The 21,622-nt window shown below is 46.7% G+C and overlaps 1 protein-coding gene across 1 annotated transcript in view; it reads left to right on the forward strand.

The window, feature by feature from the left end:
* NLE1 (notchless homolog 1) overlaps nt 1–21,622 on the forward strand; it is a 46,279-nt gene that overhangs the window by 14,790 nt on the left and 9,867 nt on the right. The window contains exons 4-10 of the mRNA XM_029613003.1: nt 5,770–5,849; nt 6,433–6,509; nt 7,327–7,424; nt 15,133–15,325; nt 15,418–15,553; nt 16,193–16,239; nt 16,320–16,522. Coding sequence (XP_029468863.1) covers nt 5,770–5,849; nt 6,433–6,509; nt 7,327–7,424; nt 15,133–15,325; nt 15,418–15,553; nt 16,193–16,239; nt 16,320–16,522 — 834 coding nt within the window. The remainder of the gene's footprint in view (nt 1–5,769; nt 5,850–6,432; nt 6,510–7,326; nt 7,425–15,132; nt 15,326–15,417; nt 15,554–16,192; nt 16,240–16,319; nt 16,523–21,622) is intronic.

The following is a 21,622-nucleotide window of genomic DNA, read 5'->3' on the forward strand; positions in this document are numbered from 1 at the left end:
GCTCCACTGAGAATTAGATCTAAAATTGCTCCCTCTCTCGTCGGTTCCTGAACCAATTGCTCCATAAAGCTATCGTTTATTCCATCCAGGAACGTTATCTCTCTAGAGTGACCCGATGATACATTTACCCAGTCAATATTGGGGTAATTGAAGTCTGAAAATACACAGAAGCAAGCCTTGCACTAAGCAAGTATCCAAATGTAACGTGCAAGGAAAAAGTTTCAGTTCCACCACAGTATATAATAGAAATTTTTAGTTTTTATTCTTACAGTCAGTAGAAATCGGCAACTCCACGTTAGTATATATAAACAGGTATCAGTCCCCCGACACGGTCCCGTGTTTCGCTGGTGGCTGCATCGGGAGGGACCACACAGAATATAAATTCTAAAATATAAACACATTCAGTCAGAGTGGAACATAACATAAAAGGCTATAACAGTAGCAGAAATACAATATATACTTACATCCTTTAATCATATCATGGAGCGCAAACACCCTCACTTTGTCGACACAATTTAAAGAAGAAGCCTTGGCACCAAAACAGATGTCATCGCGAGAACATCAAAATAAGTCCCGCCCCCATTTACACAAATAGGTGCCATTCAATGTCCTTATTGAGTCCGTGAGGGTGAATGGTTTTTAAAGTGTAAATCCATCTCTGTTCTCTTTTGCCTAACATCTCAGCATAGTCCCCACCCCGGGTAGAGGGGGAAACAATCTCTAAAACTAAAAAGGTAAGATCAGAGATGGAATGGCCCAAGGTAGTCCAGTGGGAGACCAGGGGTTCTTCAGATCTAAGAAGTCTAATGTTGGAACAGTGCTCAATGATTCGGGTTTTCACCATTCTCTTAGTTTTTCCAACATATAAACTAGGACATGGGCACTGTACCACATAGACCACCCCTTTGGTTGTACAGTCTCGGTGGACCCCTGGCCCTGTTAACCCCCTGTTGGGGGCTTTCGAGCGGTTAGTATGTGAGGAAGCTATGACGATTGTATCTCGCACTAGGTTTGTACAGTATAATCTGACAATGCAGGAAGTAGCTGCGGTGAGGGCTCTATCACGTGACGATACTATAGTTATTAAACCCGCTGACAAGGGAGGTGGCATTGTGGTCCTTGACAAATCAGAATACGAGGCAGAGGTATTACGGCAATTAGGAGACTCCTCTTTCTACACCCCTCTTCCTGGAGACCCTACTGAATCATTGCTGGAAATGGTTAAATCCCTCGTCCAGTCTGCCCAGGATATCCATATGATAACCAATCGTGAGGCTAATTTTCTGGTTAATAAGGCCCCAGTCACACCACTCTTTTACATCCTTCCGAAAATACATAAGACCCTGATACACCCCCCAGGGCGTCCCATTGTATCTGGCATTAACTCCCTCTTAGAACCATTATCTAAGTTCGTTGATATTTTCCTTAAGCCATTTGTATCACAAATTCAGTCGTATGTTAGGGATTCCTCCCATCTTATTTCCATTTTACGTGATTCACTGGTTCCCCCTGGAGATTTTTTCTTTGTAACCCTTGACGTTATTTCTCTTTACTCCAATATCCCTCAATCTGAGGCCTTACAGGTGATTGAGGATATTTTAGAAACACGACCTGCTCCACACCGAGTGTCCACCTCCTTCCTGACCGAATTGTCTGAATTAGCGTTGACAAAGAATTATTTTCTGTTCGACAAGACGTTCTACCAACAGATTAAAGGTACAGCCATGGGGGCCACTATGGCTCCCAGCTTGGCTTGTCTCTTTATGGACCATTTTGAAACCACCCTAGTATATCCTTCAGAATGGTTTTCAAGGATATCACTTTACCGCAGGTATATTGATGATATTCTGATCATCTGGACAGGGTCGGACATACAATTTTTTCTGTTTCTTGACTGGCTAAACTCTTTGAATTCCCATATTCAATTTAATCACTGTATTCACTCTTCACAAATTGCATTTTTGGACATTTTAATCTCTGTTGAAAACGATCGTTTTGTTACCACACTCTTTCGGAAGTCAACTGACAGGAACACGCTTTTGACTTATTCAAGCTGTCACCCCAAACCTCTTAGGGACAACATTCCAACCGGCCAATTTCTCAGACTGCGTCGCTTATGCTCCTCCCGTGACGATTTTATATTAAAATCCAGGGTGATGTCTTTAAGATTCTTGGAGAGGGGTTATCCCTCCCGAATTGTGAGAGAGGCTTTTAAAAGGGCATTATACACCCGCCGGGAATGGCTTTTCCTTCCCTCGTCTGATGATGCTGATACGTGCTTTAACTGTATATTACCATTTTCTGTTGTAAGTAAAACAATATCTTTAATGATTCGCAGACATTGGCAGAATTTGGCATTATCCTCTTTATTGCGGGGTGACCTACAGTTTTCATTCCGCCGAGGTAGCAATCTTCGTGACCAATTAGTACACACGTCCTTTGGCAGGAACAAGGTGGACACTCGCGGGGTGGGTGGTCATAGTCCCTGTGGTCACTGCACGATGTGCAGCCACACTTCAGCCTCTTCTACTTTTCAACACCCTATCTCTGGACAGATTTTTCATCTACGCGGTGTTTCTGACTGTACAACCAAAGGGGTGGTCTATGTGGTACAGTGCCCATGTCCTAGTTTATATGTTGGAAAAACTAAGAGAATGGTGAAAACCCGAATCATTGAGCACTGTTCCAACATTAGACTTCTTAGATCTGAAGAACCCCTGGTCTCCCACTGGACTACCTTGGGCCATTCCATCTCTGATCTTACCTTTTTAGTTTTAGAGATTGTTTCCCCCTCTACCCGGGGTGGGGACTATGCTGAGATGTTAGGCAAAAGAGAACAGAGATGGATTTACACTTTAAAAACCATTCACCCTCACGGACTCAATAAGGACATTGAATGGCACCTATTTGTGTAAATGGGGGCGGGACTTATTTTGATGTTCTCGCGATGACATCTGTTTTGGCGCCAAGGCTTCTTCTTTAAATTGTGTCGACAAAGTGAGGGTGTTTGCGCTCCATGATATGATTAAAGGATGTAAGTATATATTGTATTTCTGCTACTGTTATAGCCTTTTATGTTATGTTCCACTCTGACTGAATGTGTTTATATTTTAGAATTTATATTCTGTGTGGTCCCTCCCGATGCAGCCACCAGCGAAACACGGGACCGTGTCGGGGGACTGATACCTGTTTATATATACTAACGTGGAGTTGCCGATTTCTACTGACTGTAAGAATAAAAACTAAAAATTTCCATTATATACTGTGGTGGAACTGAAACTTTTTCCTTGCACGTTACATTTGGGTAATTGAAGTCTCCCATTATTACTGCACTACCAATTTGGTTAGCTTCCCTAATTTCTCTTACCATTTCACTGTCCATCTCACCATCTTGACCAGGTGGGCGGTAGTATACCCCTATCACTATAGTCTTCCCCGACACACAAGGGATTTCTACCCATAAAGATTCAATTTTGTATTTAGTCTCATGCAGGATGTTTATCCTGTTGGACTCTATGCCATCCCGGACATAAAGCGCCACACCTCCTCCCGGGTGCTCCTCTCTGTCACTGCGATATAATTTGTACCCCGGTATAGCAGTGTCCCATTGGTTATCCTCTTTCCACCATGTCTCTGAGATGCCAATTAAGTCTATGTCATCATTTACTGCTATAGATTCTAATTCTCCCATCTTACTTCTTAGACTTCTGGCATTAGCATACAAACATTTCAAAGTTTGTTTTTTGTTTGTATTATCATTCTGCTTTTTAATTGATAGGGATAAGTTTGAATTTTGTAGCTCAGGTGAGTTATTAGTTACAGGCACTTGGACTGCTTTTCTAATTATTGGAACCTCACTGTCGGGATGCCCTAATTCTAATGCATCATTAGTATCCTTTAAAGATACCTCTCTCCGAACCATGCGCTGCTGAGCGACTGTCGGCTTTCCCCTTTGTTCTAGTTTAAAAGCTGCTCTATCTCCTTTTTAAAGGTTAGCGCCAGCAGTCTGGTTCCACCCTGGTTAAGGTGGAGCCCATCCCTTCGGAAGAGACTCCCCCTTCCCCAAAAGGTTCCCCAGTTCCTAACAAAACTGAATCCCTCTTCCTTGCACCATCGTCTCATCCACGCATTGAGACTCCGGAGCTCTGCCTGCCTCTGGTGACCTTCGCGTGGAACAGGGAGCATTTCAGAGAATGCTACCCTGGAGGTTCTGGATTTAAGCTTTCTACCTAAGAGCCTAAATTTGGCTTCCAGAACCTCCCTCCCACATTTTCCTATGTCGTTGGTGCCCACATGTAGCACGACAGCCGGCTCCTCCCCAGCACTGTCTAAAATCCTATCTAGGTGACGCGTGAGGTCCGCCACCTTCGCACCAGGTAGGCATGTTACCAGGCGATCCTCACGCCCACCAGCCACCCAGCTATCTACATTCCTAATAATCGAATCACCAACTATGACGGTCGACCTAACCCTTCCCTCCTGGGCAGTAGGCCTTGGGGAGATATCCTCAGTGCGAAAGGACAATGCATCACCTGGAGAGCAGGTCCTTGCTACAGGATCCTTTCCTGCTGCACCTGGTTGGTGCTCTCCCATCATGAGACCTTCTTCCTCCAAGGCAGCACCAGGGCTGCCAGTCTGAAGTTGGGACTTGACTACTATGTCCCTGAAGGTCTCATCTATATACCTCTCTGTCTGCCTCAGCTCCTCCAGGTCTGCCACTCTAGCCTCCAGAGATCGGACTCGTTCTCTGAGAGCCAGGAGCTCTTTGCATCGCATGCACTTATATAACTTCTCACCGGTGGGTAAAAAATCATACATGTGACACTCGATGCAAAAGACTGGGAAGCCCCCCTCTTGCTGCTGGACTGCTGCCTTCATCTCAATTTTGATCAGTTCCTAGTTAAGTTTTAGGTTGCTATGGGAGTAGGAATGTGTCTAATGTCCTTTAAATGTATTAGTGAATTCACTATGTATCTGGTAGTGGCCTACCAGGGTCTGATCAAATTCTCAATAAAGGTTTTGTTGATGTTTTTTTTTGTGAAAGTGGCACCTGCCTATAAATTAAGGGATGAGCTAGGGGTGGGTGGGTGAGGGTTGGGAAATACAAACAGTCTAACTTCAGTTAGTCAGCCTGAATGACTCACTGCTCCCTTGATTAACAAATGTTGCTCCCTATTCAAACCTAATCACACTACCTCAACACCTTTCCAAGGTGAGTAACTGTGCTGAACTATTCAACTTTTTTACTTAGGTATACACTGCTTCTAGCTTATTTCTAGCTTCTGGCTACTTTTTGGGTTGGGGTTTTTTTTGTGGTTTTTTTTTTGTTTTTTCAATACAAGCACTCAGTTAGTATTAAATACAAAAACTCAGTTCTTTAAAAGTCTGGAGAACACTCAGTTCTGCAGACTTTTAAAAATAAACACACTACCTACTGCTACCTTATTGACTGACTAAAAATACAAACAGTCTAACTTGTTTGTTCACAGCCTGACTATTAAAGGCACACACACACTAAATAATATTCCCAATAATTAACTTTGCCCCAATACTTTTAAAAAAGACAATGTCCCAAGTAAAAACTTACTGATTCCTTTCAGCCACCAGCAAGGTGATCCTCTCCTCTCAGTGTTCCCACTGTAGTATAGTAAGTGCCAGCAAGACATTCACTGATGTTTAATGAGACTTCATTCAGGGAGATGATTTTTCTCAGAGATGGGAAGTGCTGATACTCTGACTCCCAAGAGACAATCTGTGTTAATATTTCAGGTACCTGGCGAGCGGTTCTGGTGACACCACAGTCCGATTCTGGGATCTCAGCACAGAAACTCCACACTTCACAGCCAGAGGTCAGTATGGGATACATTTGAGGCCTGCTTCACAGTTCTCCTGTTTTGTGCCTCAAGAACAAAAGAAGAGAATGTTTGCTAAATGAAGCCTTTGGTTTATGATTTACAGAAATGTTTTCAGCATTGCTGCTCGTTCTGAGGGCATTTTGAAATTCTAGAAAACTAGACATTTTTCTCTGTCATTAGTGAAAAGGAGACAACTTACTTATCTAAAGTCTTTAAACAAATACAAAAAAAAAATCCTGACAGCTGCAGAAGTGTCTAATGTTGCTTGCAGATTTCACATTGAAATTTTGATGTCTGTCAGAACCTGTGCAAATGATATGTGGGTTCCTGGACAGCAGGACTAGACCTCCCTAACTCAGGAAAAATTTAATATCCGGCATTCGTTTCTTCTCATAGTGCTCACGCCATAAGGGAAGACCAATAGTATTTGTGTTTTGCAAATTCTTAGTCCATTCTTGTTCTACAGTCCTCTCTGCTTAAATGAAAAAGTGTTGTTGTTTTTTTTAAATGGAAAACTAAGTAGAGAGCTGAGTAGCCGGATGGAGGCATTCATTGGCTTCTTTTGCTGTTCTGCTAGGGCACAAGCACTGGGTTCTCAGCATAGCCTGGTCTCCAGATGGCAAGAAGCTGGCATCAGGGTGCAAAAACAGTCAGGTAGGCTTCAAGGGACACTTTTTACCCTCCCTTCTTTCCAGCTTTCCTTGGCTGAAGTACCATTTTGTGACCCAGAAAGTTTACAGCTGTATCCTATGAACAGCCATTTGCAGGCAACTTGTTCAAGGATCCCCCGAGAATAGAATGCACATTTTAATATTTGAACAAACACTTGACATTGATTTATTCCTTTATCCAATCCAATTCAATTTTAACGACCAATGCGTGTTTTCACTTCAGTTAATGTATCTCTGGAGATTTAATATCAGAGTTGTTGGATAGAGTGAATTTTAACACGTGGATGACTTATTTAACTAGGGTTCCCCTTTTTCCCTAAGATACCACTTTTGGCACTTTGGCCCCAGGGGTTGGGCCTAGCTCAGATCGAGTGGACTGGGGAATGCTGCTGATGGAGAAAACGATACCCACTGGAGCAGTCCTGGAATGGAGCTTGGTTGCTGGTAGATATCAGAAGTACCAAGCAGCCTGCTCTGCTTCAGTTGAGAAACATTTGGCATGTTTTGGTGCCTAATTTCTGGCACTGTTGGACCAGTGTTCTGTTTGCATGGGGACTGGGAGAATGTCCCAACAGTGAGTGTGGAGCAAATTTTCACGGTTGTGAAGGTCCTGTGGATTGTGTTTCTGTTGTTGATTTTTGGACGCTTCAGACACACTGCGGGCGTTATCGGCATGTGACCCTGTGCTCTTTGTTGGGTGTTATTTCTAGAGATGTGATGGCCACCTCACTGAGGAGAAAGCAAATTGAATGTTTCTTAATGATGTTCACTTCTTCAGATAACATTTTCCTTGCATTTAGATCTGTCTGTGGGACCCACATACAGGAAAGCAGATTGGAAGAGTGATAACGGGACACAGCAAGTGGATCACGTGGCTGTGTTGGGAGCCTCTACACCTGTAAGTGGCACTGAGCCAGGGCTTTGCCTCTCAGTGATAGATGAGTTGACTCACCCCTATACTGCAGGAACTTGGGCAGCAGTTCTTGAGAGATGAAGGCCCAGATACAAGATTTTTCTGTCAGCACCGTAGCTTCTTGCACTTAAAATAATCTCTCCTTACTCCAATGAACAATATCAATTTTCCTAGAGTGTAGCCAGATGAACTCAGGACCAGTGGTTATGCTCCCCTGCCATCAGATGGAATCTGATCTCAAAGCTGACGTCACCTTAGATACACCCCTACAGTGACCTCAGCCCTTCAGTATTTCTCGTTCTCCAGCAGATGTGGATGTGCTTTCCCTATGGGGATTGCTGTACCTTTTGGAAGAAGAAATTCTTTTAAATTGGAGAAAAGACTGAGCTCTACTCTTCTGCGGTGATACCTAAAGGTCTCTCCCTCAGTTGAGAATTCCTGAGGCGATTTCTGAGATCCCTCAGTGGTGTGCCTTGGTCCGGTAGCCGGTTCCCGGCATGAACTTTGTTGCTAAGGCAGCGGGTGCAGGTAGCCAAGCGTGGCGATGATGGCCAAAGCCCTCTCCTCCCTTAGCTGGAGACCGACTTTGTACTCGGCCTGCTTTAAGATTGGTCAGCATACCACATGGTAGGCTGCGGCAGTGCCATCCTGCGCGCAGTTTTGTGCCTATATTGCGTGTCGGCTCTGTGCACGGGCTTTGCACATAACGCTGCACACAGACTATGCGCATAACATCGTGTGCGTACATACGCGCACAGCTTACTAGGCACTGAATACAAGTAAAGCCGGGTGCACAGGCTGTGCGTGCACCTCACTGCAGCCCACGTAGGCACCGGAAATCCGTGCACATAACATTTTAAGCACGAGCCATCTGAACATGCAATTACCGTCGTCAGTAGCTCCGGCAGCAAAGAAATATAAGCGACTTTCTTTCTACGGTGCTTGTCATATTAGAGCTGCACAGTCTGACCTGGATTCTTGCTTATGTCAGCACTGTGAGGAAGCCCACAGGACTTTGCCAAGCCCGGTTCCTCCCATTCAGAGGATGGGTCAGCCACAGCCTTAACCAGAAGTACCCAGGATCTGCGTAATCCCGGGACTGGGTCATCCATGTGAGAGGGTAAATTTAGCAGCATCTACCCCAGTACCTCCTGGGCTAGGCATGGACCTGGCCGCCTTCTCTTGGGTGAAATTCTTTCAAGGTCTTTCAAGGCTTCGTTTCCCTGTATGTACCCGGATCAGTCCAGACCATGGGTTGAGCCCCCCCTTCCAGCAGGTGGAGACAGACTAGAGTTCTAAGGGCAGAACCCACCCTCCAACCCTCAGTATTTGTCTGTCTCCAGCAGGTGGAACAGCTCACCCTGTGGTTCCCTGTTAGCTTGCCCTCTATGCTCTTTGGTGTTTCTTCTTCTACTTTCTTTCTCGGGCAAGCTCACGCAAGTACATTTTTAGTTTGTTTTTCTTACGTATTTAAAAAAAAATAAGTAAATAAAATTTTTTCTGACTGACTGTTAGGGTCGACGGTCCTGTCTCCCTCGCACTTGGGGTTCCTAGGGGGGCTTGGCCCCTTGATTTCTGTCAGCATAGGTTCCCTTCCCGGTGACCTTGTGTGGGTGATACTGGTGGTGTCAGTCCCTCTCCCCGCTTTCTCTGCTGCCGTGCCCCGAGATGCCCAATCCTCGGTTGGACTGTCAGGGATGTCATTTCCCCTGCCTCTGTGAATTAAAAAAAATAATAATAATAATAAAGAGAAGATTTTCTTTTTTTCACAGAGGACCATAAAGCAGTTTTAAGAAAAAGATTTGGTCTTTGTTGGCAAATAAAAAAAAAAAAAAAAAGGCAGCAGATTTTTGTGAGGATTAGCGTGGTTCGATCTCCCACCCAGCTCCTCAGGGGCTCCCTGGTCAGCTGTTTTCTATTAATATCGCGGCTGCTATTCTCTGCCTCATGCCGCGGCCTCACTGTTGTTTAGCATGTGGAGAGTCTGCCACCCGACTCTCCTGCGAGGGGGTGTGCTCCAGGTGCCTTTCCGGGGGGGGGGGGAGGCTCCTCTTCAATGCCGCAGGTTACTAGAGCTCGAGGACGGGCTCCTCGCCAGCCTCCCGTGGACCTGTTTGATGAAGGGGAGAGTGATACCGCGGCCCAAGCCCCCCCCGCTAGAAGGCGACGATCCCTGTGTCCTGCGCTTGTTTCAGTGGGAGGAGCTGGAGCCTCTTATTCCCTTTGTTCTCCAGGAATTGGGACTTAATGCCCCACCAGATGATTCTGTGGCGGCAGTGATGACGCCAAACGCGGACCCGGTCTTGGCGGGACTCAGTGCATTACTGCGTATTTTCACGTTTCATCCGATGCACCGCTTGCTCCTCCTCTGGGAATGGGAGTCCCCAGAGGACAGGTCTTCGAGTTGGTAGGGCTATGGAAAAGCTCTACCCGCTTCCTGAGGACTGCCTGGACATGTTAAAGATTCCAAAGGTGGATTCTTCCGTCACCGCGGTGACAAAACGTACCACCATTCCGGTGGTGGGCGCCACAGCATTACGGGATGTGCAGGACCATAAGCTTGAATTTTATTTGAAGAGCATTTTTGAGGTTTAGCTCTTGGAGTCCGGGCGACAATTTGCAGCAGTCTCATGTAGCGGGCAAGCCGTAGGTGAATGTGGATGCAACAGTTACTCAGCACCCAGGACCTCCCATCTGCAGAGGCAGAGCAGGCCAAGCATTTGGAGGGCGCTATAGCCTATGATGCGGATGCCCTCTATGACTTGCTTCAGGTTCAGGCAAAGGCTATGGTTTCCGCGGTCTCAGCCAGACATCTTCTCTGGCTACGTAATTGGTCCGCTGATGCTTCTTCGAAGGCTCAGTTGGGCACTCTTCCCTTCAAGGGCAAGTTGCTTTTTGGGGAGGACCTGGAGCAGCTTATTAAATCCTTGGGTGAGAACAAGGTCCACAAGCTGCCAGAGGACAGTCCCAAACAGTCGAAGACTTTCTTCCAGACTTGCACTCGCTTCAGGGGGAACCGCCGGTACAGCAACAGAGCGCGTGGCTCCTTCCCCAGGGGAGGCGTGTCCAGGTCCCAGTCTTGGTCCCATTCCTTTCGCGGCCATCGAGGTTTCCGAGATGGCCATCAGCAACACACGACCACTAAGTCAGCTCCCCAATGAGATTCGGCCGGTCCATTCCTCTGCACGAAACTTAGGTGGGCGTCTTTCTCTGTTTCTCGAGGAGTGGGCAAAAATCACATCCGATCTCTGGGTCCTCGAGGTGATAGAACACGGCTACGCGTTAGAGTTTGTCAGGGACCTGCTGGATCTATATATCGTGTCCCCTTGCGGCCGTTCCAATCGGCCCGCGGTCTGTCACACCCTGTTGAGACTTCAGGAATTAGGTGCGATCCTTCCGGTGCCGGTGCAAGAACAGGGCGCCGGCCAGTATTCAATTTACTTTGTTGTTCCCAAAAAGGACGATTCCTTTCGCCACATTCTGGAACTCAAAAGGGTCAATCGGGCCCTCAAGGTTCCCCATTTCAAGATGGAAACCCTGCGTGCAGTGATTGCGGTGGTCCGTCCCGGCGAGTTCCTCTCTTCCCTCGATCTGATGGAGGCTTATTTTCACATCCCTATCCGTCGGGAACATCAAAGGTTCCTTCGTTTTCAGATCCTAGGCCAGCACGTCCAGTTTCAGGCCCTCCCCTTCGGTCTCGCCACCGCTCCCCGCACCTTCACCAAGATCATAGTAGTCGTTGCGGCAGCTCTCTGACGGGAAGGGATATTAGTCCATCCTTATCTGGATGACTGGTTGGTAAGGGCCAAGTCCGCTGCCCTCTGTGCGCACGCGGTAAACAGAGTATTAGCCCTACTCACATCACTCGGCTGGGTAATCAACTACACCAAAAGCAATTTTTGGCCCTCACAAGAGCTGGAATTCCTGGGCACTCTTTTCAACACTCGGGTCGGGAAAGTTTTTTTCTTTCGGACTTGCGGGCCCTCAGCCTGATCGATCAGTTGAACAGTTTCGTCTCTCTACCACTTCCCACGGAGTGGGATTACCTGCAGGTTCTAGGGACCATGGCTTCCATGATCAATCTCGTCCCCTGGGCGTTTGCTCATATGCGTCCTTTACAGAAAGCATTGTTATCCCGTTGGAAGCCGATGTCGGAGCAGTACCAGGAGATTCTCCCTCTCTCCGACTCTACCATTGCCAATATACAATGGTGGTTCTCCCTGGCACACCTTCTCAAGGGGATACCTCTTCTGACTCCCTCATGGGTCATAGTGACGACGGATGCCAGCCTCTCCGGTTGGGGGGCCGTCTGCCAATCTCAAACGACTCAAGGTTTCTAGTCCCTGTCCCAGTCACGGTGGCACATCAATCGTCTAGAAGCCCGAGTGGTTCGCCTGGCCCTCAAATTTTCTCTTCCTCTGATTCGCCACAAAGCGGTCCGGGTGCTATCGGACAATTCCACCACGGTGGCCTACATAAATTGACAGGGGGGGGGACTCAAAGTCGTCTAATGGCGCTAGAGGCCAGCAAGCTCTTTCTCTAGGAAGAGAAGCACTTGGATCGCCTGGCGGCCTCCCACATAGCAGGCAAGGAGAATGTTCAAGCCGACTACCTCAGTCGACAGCATCTCGATCCCGGCGAGTGGGAGTCGTCAGACATAGCGATGGACCTAATCTTGCACAGGTGGGGGTCCCCCTCACCTGGACCTCATGGCAACGCTATCCAACGCCAAGGCTCCTCGGTTCTTCAGCCGGTGGAGGGAGCATTGTTCGGAGGGGGTGGACACGCTGGTTCTTCCCTGGCCCTCCGACATGCTACTCTGTGTTCCTACCGTGGCCATTAGTGGGGAAGGTTCTACGGAGAATAGAGCTCCATCGCAGACCGGTCATTCTTGTGGCCCCCGAATGGCCCCGATGTCCGTGGTTCACGGACCTGGTGAATCTCACTGCGGACGGACCTTTTCGTCTCGGTCACCTGTCCCATCTTCTGCAACAGGGTCCCGTATTTTTCGACCAGGCGGATCGCTTCTGTCTAGCAGCATGGCTTTTGAACGGAGACGTTTGAGACGCAGAGGTTATAAGGAAGAATTTATTGCCACCCTCCTCAGGGCTCGCAAACAGTCAACATCGCTTACCTATGTCCGGGTCTGGAAGGTTTTTGAAAACGTCTGCGAGGAGTTGGGTGTTTCGGCACATTCGCCTTCGGTTGCGGTGGTACTCACTTTTCTTCAGCATGGTCTCTCCAAGGGTCTTTCGGTCACTCCCTGCGAGTTCAGGTTTCGGCCCTTGGTTCCCTCCTGGGTACTATCGAAGGTTGGGCGGTCGCCTCTCATCCGGATGTTGTATGTTTTCTCGGGGGCGCTAAGCACCTGAAACCGCCTGTCTGGTCTATTTGTCCTTCATGGAGTTTAAATTTGGTACTTCGAGCTCTTTGTACGGCGCCGTTCGAGCCTCTCCATCGAGCCACTCTCAAAGACTTGACTCTCAAGACTGTCATCTTAGTCGCTATTCGTTCAGCCAGGAGGGTGTTGGAGCTTCAAGCTCTGTCCTATAGAGACCCTTTCTTGCGTTTCTCGGACTCGGGCATACCTTCTTTCTTGCCGAAGGTTGTTTTTTCATGTTAACCAATCCGTGGAACTCCCTGCTTTTTCGCCAGAGGATATCGCAGCATCTGTTGGTAGTGATCTTCATCGTCTCGATGTCAAACAAGTCTTATTGCATTATCTTGAGGTCACTAATGCCTTTCGGGTCTCCGATCATCTTTTTGTCCTGTGGAGTGGACCCAATAGGGGGAAGCAAGCTTCTAAGGCTATGATCGCTCGCTGGTTGAAGGATGCGATTTCTTCAGCCTACATCTGCAAGGGCCGAGCAGTTCCTGAAGGCCTAAAAGCTCATTCTTTACATTCTCAAGCGGCCTCTTGGGTGGAGTCTCAATCGGTGTCGCCGCAAGAAATATGTAGGGCGGCTGCATGGAAATCTCTTCATACATTTGCTCGTCACTACCGACTCAATGTTCAGGCTCCAGTCTTTGGTTCCATTGGTCGGTAGGTGCTTCGAGCAGGACTGTCTGGGTCCCACACTTTGTAGGGAAGCTTTGGGACATCCCATGGTCTGGACTGATCCAGGGTACGTACAGGGAAAGGAAAATTAGTTCTTACCTGATAATTTTCGTTCCTGTGGTACGACTGATCAGTCCAGACGCCCGCCCGTTTTTTTCTGTCTGCTCGAATTCTTTTCTTCCTGTTATTTTGTTTTTTTCCTTCTTATAGGATTTTCTTTTTTATATCTCTGCATTGTCTTCCTGAAATTTACTGATAGGCACCGGAGGCATCGTTTCGATGATCAGGGGTAGACATACAAGAGCGTTTAGTTACACAGTTCATTCAATTGTTCTGTTATTTTGTTGGTTTAAATTAAATTACTAGTTATCCTGTTACTTGCTTGATCTTATACTTTTCTGCTTTGACAATGGTTATACTGAGGGTTCCAGGGTGGGTTCTGTCCTTATATAGGCTACCCTTAGAACTCTGGTCTGTCTCCACCTGCTGGAAGGGGGGCTCAACCCATGGTCTGCACTGATCTGTGGTACTACAGGAACGAAAATTATCAGGTAAGAACTAATGTTCCTATAGGCGCAGTCTGGTACCTCACTTGCCCCTGTCTAGACAGAACCTCAGCCGGTAAGCCCTCCCTCTCCCAGTCCTATTGGCAGACCTCAAGGCATGCCTCGCCTCACCAAGGGTATCCCTGGCAGAAACCTGGATGGCACGGACGAAGAAGAGGATCCAGATTCCTCGGAAGAAGGGGAATCCCCCTTGGTTTAGAACCATATCAAACCATGTTGCGGTTTTTCCATAGAGATGAATTGCCGGCCCTGGTTTCCCAGACTCTGAAGATGCTGGGAGTTCTGGGGCGGACTCTATGACGGAACCAAAGAAGAATCCCATTCTGATTTCCCTCGGAAAGCCTCTTGCTACTTTCCAGTACCAGAAGCCATCCAGGAGTTGATTGATCTGGAATGGGATGCCCCAGAAATCTGACTCCGTCTCCATCTGCTGGCAGGGGAGCATAACCCATAGGTCCTGAGTCCATCTGTCTACACTAAGGAAAATGAAATTATCAGGTAAGTAATTTCGCCAAACCTCTTCATGTCCTCATGAGGTGTGCTGGCATGTAGTGCAGTGATTTGCAATGGGTTTTTAAACTCCTGAGGGGTATTGCCTTCTGGTCACGCTTTTGATACGTTTCAGCTCTTGCTGGAGGGCAGCAGCTTACCCGTTGTTGGCTCTCAGGGATGTCTCGCTGCCTTGTATCTGTTGGCGGAGAGAGGAATTTAGAAAGTAAGAATGTTCTGAATTGTATAAATTGATCAGCAGTAAAAAAAACAAAATTAAAATAAAATCCACAGCTAGGTTCCAGCTTTTCAGTCGAGATTGGGATGATTCTTGGCTCTGATGTCATTTCCTGATGATGCGTTTGTTTGGTTGGGGGACTGTTCCATTACGCTTTCAGCAGGGAAGCTGTAAGACAATCTCCAGCCTTTGGTGGGCACAGTATGCCTGGGTGGGGGTTTGTCTTAGTGCATCTCTAGCGATGCTTAAAGTGGAATAAGGACTGGGGGTGCTGGTAGATTTCTGGGAGCTGTAGGTTGTGGGCACAAGAAGTGCTGCACCCCATTGTCATTTCTCACCCAGGAACCCGGAGTGCCGCCACCTCGCCAGCGCTTCCAAGGATGGCAGCATCCGCATCTGGGACACAGTGCTGGGGCAGTGTCAGAAGATCCTGACGGGCCACACGCAGTCGGTGACAGGGGTGAAGTGGGGTGGTGATGGACTGATTTACTCCTCGTCCCAGGACAGGACCATCAAAGTCTGGCGAGCCCAGGATGTAAGTGTAAGGGCATAACCCTGCCTGCAGCACCAGCAGCCCCTGTCCTCTACTTGCTGTGCTAACACTTTCCTCCCCTCCTTGTGTTGCAGGGAGTGCTCTGCCGAACCCTGCATGGACATGCACACTGGGTTAACACTTTGGCTCTCAGTACAGACTACGTGCTCCGAACTGGAGCCTTTGAACCAGCTGAAGCTTCTGTCAATGCTCAGGACATGAGCGGCTCCTGTAAGCGAAGGGAATAAGGAACCTCTGGTCTGGCATAACATTGCATGGGGAACTCACCAAGCAAAGCACAGTGCTTATGGGGGAAGATCATGGCCAGCATCAGAATCCTAGCTTTCTGTAGGCTTCTGTTAAGTAACAAGGCCAAACGTCAGCTTGTTTGGGATGCAAAGCTTTTATTATAACACAAGCGGGGAATCCCTAGCTGCAGGTAACTTAATGTTTTAATATTTATGCAGCACTGTATGAGTTAATTCAGATTCGCAAGGCTCCTGCCTTGAAGAGCTTAAAGTCCATGTAAGCGCAGACAGGTTAAATGACTTTTTTAGGTTTGCAAAGTGAATGGTGTTTGGGAAAATTCCTAAAGTCACAGGGCGCTCTTCGTCACTCTGACAGCCATGTCAGTAGATGCAAGAAGAGGGCTTTTTGGGCAGCAGGCAGAGGCCCTCTGAAATGTCATTTTTTAAAAATATACATATTTTAAAAAAAGGATAAATTAAAGGCATTTCCTGGGCATGGCCATACTGCTGTGTGCAGACGCATGCAGAATGAAGGGCTACACTGATCCTTACAGCTGGAATTCTACAGCATTAGGATGAGATTTGTTTTCTAAATACTCAGCTCCTCCATTTCTGATTGCAGTGGAAGACCTGAGAGAGAAGGCCTTGCAGCGATACAACCACCTGCGGGTAGGTGACGGCTTTTCATGCTCTACCTTCCTAATGCAGAGCAGCTTTCATGGAACTTATCAGACGCTTTGTTCTCTTAGGGTCAGGGGCCAGAAAGGCTGGTTTCGGGGTCCGACGACTTCACCTTGTTTCTTTGGGCTCCAGCAGAGGACAAGAAGCCTGTGGAGAGAATGACAGGCCATCAGGCACTGATTAATGAAGTCCTTTTCTCACCTGACGCCCGGATAATCGCCAGTGCTTCCTTTGACAAGTCCATCAAACTGTGGGATGGCAAAACTGGCAGGTAAGTGGTGGCTTTTTCTTCTGGAGCGCTTGCATTTTCGCATGGTGAAGGTACTGTTGAGTTCTCACCTTTCAAAGAATATTTCCTAGTGTGTAGCCAGATGGACTCAGGACCAATGGGTTATATGCTCCCTTGCCAGCAGATGGAGACAGAGTCAAGTTTCAAAGCTGACATAACACTAAATACACCCAGGCAGTGACCTCAGCCCTTCAGTATTTCTCCATCTCCAGCGGATAGAGGATGGGCTTTCCCTGTGGGGATCACTGTACTTTTTGTAAGGAAAAAAATTCTACTTTTAAATTGGAGAAAAGATTGAGCCCTGCTCTCCTGTGGTGATACCTAAAGGACCCTTTTCCAGTTGAGAATTCCTGAAGTGATTTCTGAGATCCCTCAGAGTTGTGCCTTGGTCCGGTAGCCGGTTCCCAGCATGGACTTTGCTGCTCAAGCAGCTGCAAGGCAGCGCTCAGGAAGCCAAGCACAGCGGTGACAGCCAAAGCCCTCTCCCCCCGCAGCCAGAAACCGTCTCTGTACTGAGCCGATAAGCGCTGAGCCCAGGTAAGTAAAAAAAAAAAAAAAGAGAAGAGGATTTACCTCCTGATTTGGAGGGGTTTTGGTAAGACTTCCTCTGGTCTCCTTGCTCGGCTCGCTGTACCGACGTCGTTCCCAGTCCAGTTGGGATAAGGGGAAGTGGGCTTCCGAGCGGGTTGAGCAGCCCCCTTGTGGGCTAGGCTCCACTTTAGGATTGGTCGGCACACCATGTGGTAGGCCGCGGTGGCGCTGTATTGCCCACTGTAGAGCATCGGTACGCGCAGTGTGTGTCGGCTCTGCACGTGCCCTGTGTGCCTGACGTTGTGCGTGTACAAACGCGCACAACCTACTAGGTACAGATTATAGCTAAAGTCGGGCATACGGGCTTTACGTGCACTTCGCACAGCCTGCATAGGCGCCTGAAATCTGTGTACATAAAATTTTAAGCGCGAGCTGACTGAACACACAGTTACCATCGCCAATGGCTCTGGCGACAAAGAAACATAAGCTCCTTTCTCTCTGCGCTGCTTGTCATATTAGGGCTGCACAGTCTGACCTGGTTCTTGCTTATGTCGACACTGTGAAGGGAAGCCCAGGGAGAGTTGGCCTCCCCAGACTTTGCTAAGCCCGGCCCCTCCCATTCAGAGGATGGGTCAGCCACAACCTTAACTTGGAGGTACCTGGACCTGAGTACCTCTAGGACTGGGTCATCCATGGGAGAGGGAGATTTGGCGGCACCTAGCCCAGTACCTCCTGGGCTATGCATGCGTCTGGCCGCCTTCTCTTGGGTGGAATTCTTTCAAGGCCTTCAAGCCTTCGTACAGGTGCAGTCTGCTACCTCACTTGCCCCTGTTCGGATGGAACCTCAGCCAGTAAGTCCTCCCTCTCCCAGTCCTATTGGCAGACACCGAGGCATGCCTCGCCTCACCAAGGGTATCCCTGGCAGGGACACGGACGAAGAGGAAGATACGGATTCCTTGGAAGATGGGGAAATTCCCCCTGGTTTAGAATTGTATGGGACCATGTTATGGTTTTTCCAAAGAGACAAATTGCTGGCCCTGATTTCCCAGACCCTGAAGATGCTGGGACTTCCTGGGGCGGACTCTATGATGGAACCAAAGAAGAATCCCATTCTGATTTCCCTACGGAAAGCCTCTTGCTACTTTCCAGTACTGGAAGCCATCCAGGAGTTAATTGACCTGGAATGGGACACCCCAGAAGCAAGTTTGTTTTTGTTTTTTTTACTTAAAGATTTTATTGAGTTACAGAACAATACAATGTTAACCTATGTTACCATACAGAGAGTAAATCAAAAACACACCATAAGCAAGGTACATGGATACCATAATCACTACAAAGAAATATGAATACCCATCCCTCCCAGCCCAATCCAAACAGGGAAACAACAACAAAATTGTGGATACGGAGCCTGAAACAACAGGTTGATAAGGAAAAAGTAAATGAGAAAAAGAAAGGAAACATAGAAATTGAAGACCTGGTCAAATAATTCTGTCCATAAGACACACAGTAATGTGATAGAACTGTAACATAGTACTTGAAGCCATCGGGAGACCTACTTAATAGGTGGAGTCATATCACAGTTAACAACAGCCTTAACATCTGAGGGTAAAGTGGAAATAAAAGGCGACCAGATAGCCTTGAATTGCCACAAAAAGGAAAGAGATTTCAATTTAATGGACTTGGATTCCAAATATAACAAAGCAATCAAGTTTTTAAACCAAAGGTCTCTAGTGGGAGGAGTTGATTCCAACCACCTAAGGAGGATACATTGCTTCCCCACCAAACAGCATTTATAAAGAAACAATTAGCTGCTGTCCCCAAACCCCCATCCTTGGAAGACATCCCCAAAAGACATATCTCCGTCGAATGGCAGATGTTCCCCACCAGTTCCCCACTGAATGAAATATAGTGGCCCAAGGTTTCTGGAGATTCCCAAAATTCATGACTCAGCGTTGCCGCCATATGACCACATTTAAGACACCTGTTATGCGCAGCAATTCAGCCTTAAAAGCATGGTCAGAAGAATATATCGGTCTGTTCAGCAATTTAAACTGAAGTTCTCTGAATTCTCCTTCTGAGAATCGATAGAGAGAATTAATACAGCTAAACAAGTCATCTTCATCGATATTAATACATAGCTCTGTGTTCCAAGCTGTAGCTAAAGAGACCAATAACTCATATAATTGAACAGAATGTAAAAATGTATACAATCCCGACCAAGGTATGTTTTTTATTGATGCATAGCAAGGAAAAGCGCTGGAAAGCCCCTGAAGTATACTGGTCAGTTTGTAAATTAAAGTGGGACATAATATAACTCCGGATTTGCAAATACTGGAGAAAATGATGGGCTGTAAACCCCAGATGAGAGACACAATAAGAAACCGCATGCACCTTCCTAGTGCCCAGATTAATAAAGGGCAACACCGAGGCTCTATGAGCTCCTTCAAGGTCCCTATAAAAGGCCTTCCCATTCCCAGGCGGGAACCCAGAGTTGCCCCTAAGTGGCATTAAAAACGACCACTCCCACGGTAATTTCAAAGAGGCTCTTAGAAATTTCCAAGCAGCCCGTGTTGCTTTAATCCATAAGGAGGTAGCAAATATGCAGGTAAGGATGTCCTCAGAGCATGAAGGACATACATTAAGAACAAAGGAGCAACCAATATCTTTTCTAATTCCAAATCGGTATACAAATCCACATTACCTATCCAATCCCCTACATTGTGCAAGTTACAAGCGAGATTATGGAAACGAATGTTGGGGACACCCCCCCTCCCCCAATCTTCTTTCAGAATCATAAGGTTTACACGAGGTATCCAGTTTCTTTCCCTTCTAGACAAAATTAAACCAGATTCGAGAAAACAGCAATACATCCATATGGGAAAATGTGACTGGAAGCATCTGTAATATAAACAACAATTCATTTTCATGAGTGCAATACGACCCATAAAGGAAATGGGGAAATGCATCCATTGATCACATGTCTTCCGAAACCCTAAAATGAGAGGTGTAACATTCAAAGAATACCACATAGCCGGGTCACTGTGGATATAGAGTCCCAAATATTTGAGTATCCAGCGCCTACTTTAAAGGGAAATCCTGCTATAGAGGTTGTAGAGTACCCGAAAGATCAAGCATCTCCGATTTGTCCAAATTGAGACGTAGGCCAGGGAAACTGCCAAAATTAGCAAATATATCCAACATGTGGGGCACATACACCTAGGCCCTAGGTAAAAAAAAAAAAAAAAAAGCAAAATATCCTTTGCAAATAACACTTTTAGAAAGGGAAATTTAGATAGTTTCTTCTGCAGCTAACATATCAATGAGTGTCTCTACTAAGGGTTCAAGAGTCTAAATAATAAGGGGGACAGCGGACTCCCCTCTTGATAAAGGAAAAGGTTGAGAGCAGATATTATTCACCCACACTCTAGCTGTGGGATTAGAGTATAAGACTTGAATCGCTTCCAGCATAAAGCCTTGAAACCGTAGAACACATAACTGATTAGAACAGGGTCTATAACCCCCAATCTTCTTCAATTTTCCAATAAAGTAAGGACCCGTCGAACATTCAGAACCACCCTTCTACCATATACAAAACCCACTTGCCCCTTGTTAAAGTAGGTAAAATCAATTTAAGCCTATTAGCAAGCAATTTAGCATAAAGCTTAATATCAAGATTCAAAAGAGAGATGGGACAGTAAGATGACACCAAGGAGGGATCCTTACCCAGCTTTGGCAGAACTATAATGTTAGCGCTCTTAAGGGAGTCCGGCAACTGTCGTAACTGAACCATTGGTTCGAATAAAATTTTAAGAGCTATAGAGCTCTTTAAGAATTTTATAAAATCGGGCCATCAATCCTTCAGGACCTGGGGCTTTTAACGTGGGAAGCTCCGCTATCACTTGCTGGATTTCCTGAATATGTATGGGTTTATTCAGAATTTCCATGTGTACGGGGACAGTTGAGGCAAATTTATACATCTCAAAAAAGATTCCATAGCCTCAATATTACAAGCCTCAGCTGAGTACAAGTGCTGGTAATATTCCCCAAATGCTTTGTTAATCTCTTGAGAGGAAGTAACTGAAGCGCCTCTAGGGTCATATTGGTAACAGATGAGGAATATCTGATTTTCACCAAACTTGCTAGCATCCTCCCCTGTTTGTTTCCGTATAAGAAAAATTTATGGCAAAGATTAGAAAGAGAAGAGGTGGCCCTTTGATGCAGTTTATCATTTAAAAGTTTGGAAGTTGACCAGAAGGCCTGTTTAGTCTATTGGGATCGGTCACTAACCAGTCGATTCTGGAGAATTTGTAGTCTATGGGTAAGAGATAAAATGTCATTATCAAGCTTTTTCTTCCAGTGTGTACCGTATACCTAATGATATCACCCCGCAAAACTGCTTTAGTGGTCTCCCAAAAAAGAACTGGCTTGTCCACATGAGGTTGGTTATTTTTCTCATAATCATCCCATGTTTTAGACAAAATTTCCTCAAATGCTTTATCTAGGGCCAACCATCTGAGCATCCTCCATTCCACTTTTCCTGAAAATGAAGTA

This window comes from Rhinatrema bivittatum, chromosome 8 (genome assembly GCF_901001135.1).
Source record: "Rhinatrema bivittatum chromosome 8, aRhiBiv1.1, whole genome shotgun sequence".
Classification (NCBI taxonomy): domain Eukaryota; kingdom Metazoa; phylum Chordata; class Amphibia; order Gymnophiona; family Rhinatrematidae; genus Rhinatrema; species Rhinatrema bivittatum.